The sequence below is a fragment of the Bactrocera tryoni genome, chromosome 5, assembly GCF_016617805.1.
Source record: "Bactrocera tryoni isolate S06 chromosome 5, CSIRO_BtryS06_freeze2, whole genome shotgun sequence".
NCBI classification, from domain to species: Eukaryota; Metazoa; Arthropoda; class Insecta; order Diptera; family Tephritidae; genus Bactrocera; species Bactrocera tryoni.
In genome coordinates, this window is record NC_052503.1 from 56,283,397 (window position 1) to 56,294,723 (window position 11,327).

Genomic DNA, 11,327 nt, shown 5'->3' on the forward strand with positions numbered 1-11,327 from the left:
AAATAGTCCTCTTTTTTTGGAACGCACCTTTATAGCTACCATACAGGCAAAGAAAAACTGAGATGCTCTTTTTCTTTTCCGTCTCTCTGTTCGCATTTTAAAACAATAAAAACAATTAACCTTTATGAGAACCTCGAAGGTCAGTCTAAAAATCAACATGTTTTGATTGCTTTAAAAACTGTATAAACGATTATGCTAAAATTATTCATCGCATTTTTTGTTGATAATAATTACTGTATTTGTAATTATTATGCATACATACATATGTACATAGAAAGAACCGCGCTTCAAAAAGAGTCACAGTTACGTGAAGTTGGTAAAGATAAATAAAGCCATTTCCATATCCTGCTCAGAAGAGTTAAAACACTTTCTTCGTGTTACCATTAAATTTTCGCCTCTAATTACTTCTCCTTAATTTTACAACTTTTACCACACATTCTCATTTAACCGAGGAAACAAACAATTTCAAAACTTTAATTTGCGTATTTTTTAAAAATAATTTTAAATCCTAGTGAAAGAACTTGTTTTAATTTCTTGATAAAAAACGCTAGAATTATGCACGGTGTTACTACATTACAAAAAAGACTATTTTGGGGACTATGTATAAAAACAACTATCTTATTATTTCTCTCAAAATCAAAGGGTATATTTATGATAATTTACACAGTAATATTTTGGAAGAAACAATTAAATATTTTTTGGATTGTACGCGTTTTCCCGTCTCCCCATTGGATTAAACGTAAAAAATTCTCATCGGAGGAAACTGTCCGTAAAAATACGTTCGGTCGAGAAAATATAAAAATATTGACAAAACGACTGCGTTTTTAGAAAAGAAGATTTTTTCCGGTAATGTTAATTAGCCAAAATTCAATTTTTTAAAACTGAAAAATGCTATTTCCGGAAGTAAAAGCGGTAAAGATAAACTGGTTTGGTTGATTGTTTGTTTCGGTTAGATTTGAGAAGACTGTAGCTACAAAAGTCGATTTTTTTATTACACACTTAGTGCTGCGGCTTTAAAAAGTGAATATAAGTTTCTCTTTTTTGATGTAACGTCGTCTTTAATGAAATTGTTATTTCAATTTTGAAAAAAGTTGCAAAATTTAATAATTGTTTCATTGCTTGTAAGTGGGCAAAAAATAGTAAGACTTTGTTCATAATTTTTAAATTCTTAATTTATTCTTCAAAGTCTATGTCGTCCCCTCAAAGTAAGCCCCAACACACTTGTGCCAATATGTTTTCCAATCCTCGTTGTTAAAGTCAATTTCCGGAATAGCCTTCTAGGCGCATAGCGATTCACGTTTAATGTCTTTGATAGACTCAGAACGGTTTCCACGGAGAATCGCTTGAGAATAGCCAGGAGTCATACGGAGCTAAATTAGGCAAATACTGTGGCTGCGGCGCGATATTGGTTGAAAATTTGGCGAATACCTCACAAAGAATCAATGCAGTATGCGACCCTCCATTGTTGTGGTGCAAAACCAAAAAGTTGTCGACCCATAATGTTGGCTAACACTCAAAGTATATTGTTGACGGTCTGGCTGCTCGGAAGGAATTCGATGCACCACAACTCGATAATGGAAAAAAACTGTCAACGTACCCTTGATTTTTGACCTGCTTTGACGTGTTTTTTCGGCTTCGACTCAACTTTGACATGATATTCGGCCGATCGATCTCTTTTTCCAGGTGGTAAGCATAAATCCAAGGTTCCTCGCCTATAATAATACGTTTCATGACATCCTGGTGGTCGGAAAGCGTTGTTAAACAGACGTGAACGCGACGCGGTTTTTCGAAAGGATTGAGAGATTTTTTCGTGCTTTTACTTTTCTTAGGACCAACTGATCTTTCTTTTCACAATATTCTGAACATTTCGACACCAGAAATTTCATTCCGCACACAAAATTTAATGGAGTAATTGTTGAATAATTTCACTCATCGTAAAAATCGCCGAAAGCACTTTATGAACTTCAAAAAGACAAGCGTATACTAAACACTTAGTATAGTAGCACTGATGTCACTGAATGGGTTTTCGCCCGAAATTTAAATTAAAAAGTCTTACTTTTTTCCATAGTATATTTACCTATTAAATCATCTTACTAAACAAATACATACATACATACATACATACATGTGAATATATGTATTTGTTTATGATGCGCTTTATAGGACTTTGCCATAAAAGCTTTCGACCCTCTAAAAAAAGTTCATATGAATAGAGATTATTTCAAAAAGCTCAATTGGCTTGAAAGCTTTGGTGATACAGAACTTTTCAGTCAACTTAAGTATGACAATAAGTCCTCACTTCAAAAGCTTTAAGGCAATATTGTAGCACTTGGAATATGTACTCAAAGTACAAATATTTATATAAACTTGCCCATTTATTCACATAAGAGTGCCTCGTGCATTTTCGTCTTCTGACTCAAAGAGCCTGTCAGTCAGCAAATGTAAAAGGAATGTTTCCCACGGGACACAGGTACTCTAAGTGCAGTTCTGATCGCCGCAATTGTGCGCTAACCAAGCCAGACAAGCTGTCGCCAGGATTTTCATAAACTACCAACTTTTTGGCGACATACTGTCTGCTAGTAGAGAAATATTGAAAGAATTGCACATATCGATGGCTTTCTAACTACAAGTACAATGGGTTTTTGAAATGTCACGAATTAAAACAATAAGAAGTCGGTGCTGTCTCAGCCATAGCGGATTCATTAGAAATTCCGAAGAACTTACAAGTGTTAACACAATACAAATGCCTATATATACAAACTACTGCAATGAACAATGGGGAAATCCAGAGGTCTCGTCGTCTAATGATTTTTTAAATAGATTTCAAACATTGTCCAGCAATACCTATTCCATTACATTGCCAAATCATTCGAGTCACAATGCGTATCGCTTACTATCTGTGCCATTGTCCACGCTGCTTGACCTTCGTGCCCTCTTCTCTATGTCCATTCATGCCTGCGGCGCAGCCAAGTGGGCTCATTCATATTGACTATCGACTTGGCTTGTTGAGGCGACGCAGGTATGCACTTGAGCTGAAGAGGTACTTGTAACACTCGCATTTTCGGATCGTTTCTAGTCATTCATTCATGATGTGATCTATAGCAAGTTGTTATTATTTAGTGAATCTCCTTATGTTAAACTGCTGGTGCGCATGCGCCACAGGTGGGTGTGAGACATAGCTGTAGTGTGTATGCATCTGAGTGGAATGCAGTTGCGGGCACGGAAAATTGCACACCTGGCAGAAGTGAAAGAATATATACAATGTATTTCGGTGCTATTAAGGATAACTGTACTTGTTACGGTTAGAGTGCAACAAAAATGGCCTCGACACATGATTCCGCAAACGAAACAATTTCCTTATCACGATTTTGGTCTAAAGCTATAGGCTAATAGTGATCGTGAACTAATTCCGAAAACCAGAGGATGTTTCTGTAATAGTCTTTAAAGCACACTCTCGCACTTTACGTAATTTTGAAACATTTGTAGGAGACACGGCCCCTAGTGTAGGTCTATAATCAGAAACTTGTAAATAGCATTTTAGTATTCAAGAGTCATTAAAATGTCTCTTTCCTAGAGTCGATTATCATTAGCATCATAGTAATGCTATAGCTTCAAGTGCAAAGGATTGTACATTATCTGAAGACAAGTTTTCGCCTGAAATCAGTCGAGCTGGTCCTGAGATATGGGTTTTCACCTAAATGTGGGCGGCGTTGACATGAGCTGTTATAGAACCCACTCTTATGAACTCGGATGCAAAATTTTATGTTTCTGATTTATCACGCTTTAAGTAGTTTTTAACAGAACCGTTACGTGGAGAGTCGGCGGGTTATCCTCCGATTTCATTCATTTTTAAAATGTTGGTAGGAGTGCTTGAGGGGTTTTCCCGAGCTAATTTGGTAATTATAGCTTGAACGGTTTGACAGATATGATCATTAAACCTTTTAGCGGGCGGGGAATACGCTGAATTAGTTATGCCTTTTTATAAGTTTTCCTTTATTGGCGTTTTGTGGACTTAGACCGATTACGTCCATCTACGAACTCCGTAATAGAATTATACTTTTTCAAATATTAAGCTTTCTAAAATTTAATATTTTTCTGAATATAAAAATCAGTGGAAAAAATCGAAATCTGTGTCAAATAAACATTCTAAGATTTGCTTTATATTCACATTATATAGTCCAATGATTTGCTAGCTATTGTAATTGTAAGAGCCATTCCCGTTACGCAAGTGAAATTTACCACTTTTACCAAACCGAGTCCTACCACATATTTACCTACATTTATGTATATAATATTTTCTCAGTCATGTTATGCAATACAATGAAATAAATATTGAAAATATGCTTAATCACAACACATTGAATTAATCATTCCGAAAACCCTAAACACTCTTAAGTGACATTTTTTAACAAATGATATACTACCAGCATTCCCACGACACTTAAAGACCCGCTGATAATTGGCAAATTACGCTTACAGCAATGATATTTAGCGCATAAATGATGATGCAAAATTAAATTTTTACACAATCAATTAGCGATCATAAAAAGATAACCGAACGATAAGTATCGAAGAGCTAACAGATGGAATCTGCAAAATCAAGCAAAGAAGCGAAAGGGCAAGAAGAATCGGCGTGTCCATGCTCCGACGCACGAATACTTCAAGAGCATACACTTGACTGGGAATAATGCCCATATTCTTTGCAAATTACAAAGGATCAATTGAAATTGAGTAAAATAACAATCCAGTGATTTTGGAGTTTGTAATTTGAAAACAAAATAAAGAATTGGAAATTGTGATTTGAAAATTCGAAAATTGACCTTTTGTTTGCGTTGCTTTCAGTTGACAATGCATTAGATATGTACTTTTGTAGGTGCAAGCAGATTGCTATTGCCAACTGGCCAAAAATTGCTGCCAATTGTAATCATTCTACGCCCCGCCATTTCAATTGTCATCCCAAGTCAGCGTCGTCTGCGCCTCTGCTCGTTTCCTCTTATTCATTCACCGTTCTGTTACTCGATTCATAACAGTTTGTTGTTGTTCGCAATGAAAAACACCGTCGGCGGTTTAAAAGGAATTTTAACAGGTAAAATGGTCTAACATGAGGCGTTCTGGCTGTGACGCATTTTTTGTACCATATCTCTGACCATAAAACTCCTGCAGTTCTTTAGAAAACGAAGCGTTGCTGGATACACACTCGTCTTCAACAATTCACCGATTCATCGATCTTATCATTATGTATTTGACACATGTTTTGCGATTGCCGTTTTCACAGAAGTGGGTACTTGAATTGGATACTTGAAATTGAAGTGTTACCTGGGGTTCTAATGTGTGGCTTCTTTTGCATACATTTATAGCTTTCTGATTTCATTATTTTTTAGGTTAAAAGTGTTCTGTGGGGGAGGTGAAGATATTTGCCAGAATCCCTCTGATTACATTCGACTTTTCCATTTGACTTTACGATATCTCAACCGATTTGAACGAAGTTTTTGAAAATATAAACTTTAATATTTTATAGAAAATTTACTTTATATTAAAATGCATAGTAGGTTGGGTCAAAACTGAATATTTTTTTTCGCTTGACTCTTTAAAAGGTAAGTTTTTAAACACCTCTATGAACATCTCTCCAATTATGAGTGGTATCTTAATTTTATATTTTTTTCTTATTGTCAGATAGAAAAATTCATATCTCGCTCTCAACATTTAAGTTTTTCCGCAAACTTAACCATTTACAAGATATTCATGTTTGAATTTTGATTATTTCAAGTTAAAGTTTTTCTTATGAATTTTACAACTCAGTGGAAAACAAAATCATTTAATTAGTTTTATAAGAAATTTGCCGCAAAACAAAATATATACATATATGTACTAGGCGGAGCAAATATTAGTTTATTTACCGCCCTATTATATTTAAATATGTATATTTCTATATATACATTGGGGTGTTTTTTTTTAACTATTAATTTTTTTCAGTCCCGTCACGAAATTTCCTGGAAAATACCCAAAAAATTCCCTGAAAATTTTAGCCCTTAATATTAACATTAAGTACTGGACCAAGGCATGTAAAAATTTTCCATAGAAAATCGTGATTTTTTATCTTTAAACTCCTACAGAGCATAGGTATTTTATGGCATCGGCTTTGACTTTAGACGCATATATCTCAGAATTGTTCACTCAAAAGTGCCCAGTGCAACAAAGTCGTAACTCACACCGCCGAGGTAGTACGGGGCTCTAAACCTGACTTTTCCATGAAATTCGCATTTTTTTGTATTTATCTCGTAAATGACAAGAGCTATGAAAAAATTTAAATGACAAATATGTAGGAAATTTTATTTGCTATAAAAAAAGTCTGAGGCTTTGTGGAATTTTTATAGACGGTATGTAATAAAAAATAAATAATAATAAAAAATCTATGAAAATGTTTCTATGGAAAATTTTTACATGCCTTGGTCCAGTTCTTAATGTTAATATTAAAGGCTAAAATTTTCTGGGAGTTTTTTTTAGGGTGCTTCCAAGGAAATTTCGTGACGGGACTAAAAAAAATTAATAGTTAAAAAAAAAAACACCCTAATATACATATGTGACCTGGTCTACGAAAAGGGAGCTAACGTGCGAAAACTAGTTTTCTGGGAAATAGCTGTTAAAAATAAACATCTCATCTTATCAACTAAAAAGTGAAAATTGATTTTTTGACACCTAAGCCCCCTTTCCGTAGACCAGCTCACATATGTATATAGTTATTCGATAATTATACTCTCCAAATCCGTGAAATTTTAATTTTAAATTTCCCCATATTTTTTGAGCACTCCTACTATTGTATAGAACAGTTGATATATTTCTGTTAAGAATGTTTAGTAATGTAAGTAATTAAACGTCCAGGAAAACATTAAAACATCTTTCTGAAAACTAACTAAATGTGTACATAGATTTAAACTTCCCGAACACTTCAGCTAGCAAAGAAACTTTGAAAGAACTATTTAACATTTACATAAGCCAATGGAAAGAATATTACGAATACGGATATATATATATTTCCAAAAGTCACGGTTAGAGGCTTGCTTAAAAAGTTCGGCTTCGTAAAAGGTGTATAAAGAATATGTTGCACAAATCAGACCAATTCTAAATCATATCAATATAGTCAAGAAAACGTTATCAACGAAGGCAAATATTTTAATACAGCGAAACTAACTGATTAGAAAAGTTAAAAGTTTAATACTTTACGAAAGAAACAAGAAAACTCGTAGACGTAAATATATCATTGGAAATTAAATTAAGTAATTCTATTCCAATATATATTTTATATTCAACACTGTTTTGCATAAAAAAATTAACTATGAAAATGTATGGCATTTGCTAAAAATTTACTACACTTTGTTTTTAATAAACCTGGGATCCCAGATGACTGCCGAAACCACAATGACCTTTCGTTATAATAGATTGTCGAAAAAGTCTTGCGGTATTTTCGCTAGTTGGCGCTGAAAGCGTGTAGTTCTAGTTTTATTCGTCGCATCGGGTCATGCTATACCTTCTTGGAAAGAGTTTTAGCGTCGCAAACATGGAGCAAAATAAAGAGAAAATACGGCATATTTTACAGTACTACTACGAAAAGGCAAAAATGCATCTCAAGCCGCCAATAAAATTTGTGCAGTTTATGGACCCGTTACAGTTTCCATTTCCACCGCACAACGATGGTTTCAACGTTTTCATTCTGGTGTAGAGGTGGTCGAAGATGCGCCACGCTCCGGAAGGCCTTCGCCTATCGTCGAAAATAGCGATAAAATCGCTGAATTGGTCGAAAGAGACCGGCATAGTAGCAGCCGTAGCATCGGTCAAGAGCTGGGCATGAGTCATCAAAAATTCATATCAATTTCAAAAAAAAAAAATTCAATAAAAATACCGCAAGACTTTTTTGACAACCCATTATGTAAATAAAATTACAATAATACTTCTGGTAAAGATATAATTAAGACATTTTTCTAAAAAAGTAGAATCTTTTAATATAACGTGTATAAGAACAAGTTTTGAGTACTTAATAAATGCTAATTCGTGATACAGTAGGAACTCGCTACGTATGCTTCTTTACTTAGAAGTTCTTAAGTTAGGCACTTTTTCCTTTATGTGTTGTCGGTACAAGGTAATATGCGTTTTTAATAATTGAAATTTTGTAGTATACATAATTCAAAAAAGTGAAGAACAGTGTAAGAGAGGTAGTAATCCACTGTCTAAGTGACTAAAATAATTGCGATGATCTTTGAAAATTAAACTTATTGTTAAAGAAACAAGGAAGCCGGAAGCTAACATAACTGAAAAATCAATCGCCTTAACCACTTTTCCAATTTCTCCTAGCCGACTAAATAATAGGATTTCCATATTCGAATATCATCAAACAAGCTGCGAAATTTTTAGTAGTTTCTAGTATGATTGTATCTCAGACCATTGTAATAGAAAGGATTAACTCGTAAAGTAGTTCTATTGCCACAAATGAAATTTCCATTTCGAACATACTAACTGAAATCGGAAGACATGTGTATTAGCATTCATACGTCGACCCTCGTAGTTAAATGTTGTTCAATTTCACATTCAGCGCAGAAAAGCAGATTCATAATCCTGTCTAAGCGAAAAATGAGCAAATTACTAAAATCTGCGCTTACAGAGGTTTGAATGGAAACCGAATGAATTGTGAAGACTACGAAAATTTGTCAGATTACATTTTCACACATCTCAATAGAATACATACACATAAATGTACATATATTTGTATGAACCTCCTATGGGAAATGAATGGATAACAGTTTCAATGAGTAAATAGCTCAGTGTGGTGAATTCTGACATAAGCTGACAAGCATAGAAATTACGAACGTTTCCGACTATGAATATGTAATTAAAATATTTTAGTGATTCTTCGTATACTGATGCTTAAACGAAATTCGATTTGAATTTGAAATACTTTTTGATGGAAATTTTAAATCTCTAGGAACATAATCAAAATAATTTGCATTTGCAGCGGCGAGATTCCGCCACAAAAAAAAATCTCAATTCTCGACTTACAGTACTAGAGTACTGTCAAAGGTTCTTGACAATTCATTCAACTTTTTTAAACCTGTTGATTTCAAACTAACACCGCTTCTCGGTTTTTTGCAATGGAAATCTTTACCATTGAAGCAAAGCAATGGCTTAGTAAGTAGTGTGACCACAGAACGAAATAGACTGAGAAACATCGTTGGTATTTCAAATATCAAAGAAGCTTAGCTTTCAAAGGACAATCTGCTGCTGACAAAATCCCATAGGGACGAGCATCTATAATATTGAGTGAATTGTAAAAGCAAATGGTAAATCTCTCACAGAACTCTGATATGTAATGCGGGTCGGTCTCCTTGTTCAAGAAAGATTGTATTTTCATTTGTCTTGCACGCTTAAAAGTAAAGAAATGCATATTGATCTATATTGAATTTTTTGTTGTTTTAATATTTTAAAATTTTGTTTAAACATATGATTACATTTACAAATTTCTTAACACTGCTATAACTATCAACAGGATATTTACAATCTACACCGGGACTTTGCGCTTAATCTATTAAATATTGTACTCAAATTTCTACAAGTCCACAGGATTGGTTGCCACAGTAAGTGGGAGAGTCATGGTCCTGCCTCGGTTCTACTTTCAAATTCTTCGCACAACAGCATTGTTGGCTTGTGCGGATTGGTGACGTAGTAGGGCTTTGTGACTGCTTGTCACATGATGACGAGGTGGGGCTCATGCTGCCGGCGGAAAAGTTGAATGTGGGACTTTCCGATCCTTTCTTTTGCTTTACTCGACGATTTTGGAACCAAATCTTTACTTGTTTCTCAGATAGACGCAATCGATTGGCAATTTCAATGCGTCGCAACCTTGACAAATATGCATTCAGGGAGAATTCACGCTCGAGCTCGAGCAGCTGAGTGCTAGTGAAGGCGGTTCGTATGCGTTTACTAGAGTCCGCGTAATCGGTAATCACTGGTGTGATATCCAGTGGCATACTATGTCCACACGATGTGACGGAGGTGTTGGAGTTTGAGTATGATATCTTGGAAGTCGTCGACACCGAACACTGATTACTCGAACGAGCGTTAACGACTTGTATTGGTTGAGTAATGCTGGCTTTGCTAGGAGAACTGACGGGCGAACATGAAGCGGAGTCTTGCTTGCAACGTTTTGCCGACGGCGTCTCATCACCATAACTTCCATATTCAGTTGTTGATCCCGTAGAAGATGATGAGGGAGATGTACAGAAGGTATCACTGTGCGCCAATATTTGATTATTGTAAGGCAATCGGGTATTACTGGAGTAATGGTCAAAGCCCAGAGATTTTCTTTTCTGCGATAGAAGCGATGCGGTGTACGAATGTAAGAGTGGCGAATGCGTTGCTGAAGCATGGGAGTTGGAGTGCGAGGAGGTTGCCGCTGCAACTGCTGCCGCCATTTCTGCTTGTTGTTTCTTATGATGTTGTTGCTGTTGTTGGATACCCAAGGAAAATAGGTAGCTGCCCACGTAACTAGCAGGATATGGGAACATCGGAATGCCGGGTAATATGGCCGCTGCCGCTGCAGCTGCCGCAGCTGCTGCCGCGCCCATAGTTGGTGATTTTGATTCCCCAGACACATACGGTGAGGCAGTTGGAGAACCTAAAGAATCTTTTTTCGTTAGCGGTACATCGCTCAGCAGAGAATCCATTAGAAAAGAACGCGACATTGTGACTACAAATGTGTCTTCCTTAACACACGGAAATAAAAGTATCGAAGAACTAGAATTAGTTGTAATATCCGTACACGATCACTCTCAGATTGTAACTGTGCGTTTGCCTGGCGAGTGATCCTGCTTTATATGCCAAGCTGTTCAAGTAAGGGTGGATTGGACCAAAGAGCAACTACCCTTGGTACGAGTATTCTAGCAAAGACTATGACTGACTGTGCGGCCATGTTGTAACAACAAAGCAGTCTTCATTCCTACCACAACAAATTATCATTTGAGGGTAGTTATCGTTCGCTTCTCTCATTACACTGGTCGTGGACATCTCTCGTTGCTTGTTGTTGTTAACCATTAAGAGACCATTTAGAGACTCTAAAACCCGCTACCAATTGACAAATTACAAATTTGTTTTCATTCTTCCAAATTTGTTGTTGTACATATGTTTGCAAGCCGAACTTGTTAATAGTTGGCAATTGTTGCCGTTTATGCTCCGCCCTTTCTTTGCTGCGAAATAGATTGTTTTGTAATATTTTAGGGTGTTTCAGCAGATGGCAGGTACGTGCTGTTTGGGCTTCGTATATGCATACATACATATGTACA

At 35.8% G+C, this 11,327-nt stretch overlaps 1 protein-coding gene across 1 annotated transcript; it reads right to left on the minus strand.

Annotated features, from left to right (window-relative positions):
- Nucleotides 1-9,587: 9,587 nt before the first annotated feature.
- LOC120778150 (homeobox protein Hox-D4a) lies at nucleotides 9,588-10,730 on the minus strand. The gene has a single exon (XM_040109873.1). The coding sequence runs from the start codon at nucleotides 10,728-10,730 to the stop codon at nucleotides 9,588-9,590; it is 1,143 nt and encodes a 380-aa protein (XP_039965807.1).
- Between the last annotated feature and the right edge of the window lie 597 nt (nucleotides 10,731-11,327).

Coding starts and splice junctions, on each gene's coding strand:
- LOC120778150 (XM_040109873.1), bottom strand. CDS start 10,730: ATGTCGCGTTCTTTTCTAATGGATTCTCTGCTGAGCGATGTACCGCTA.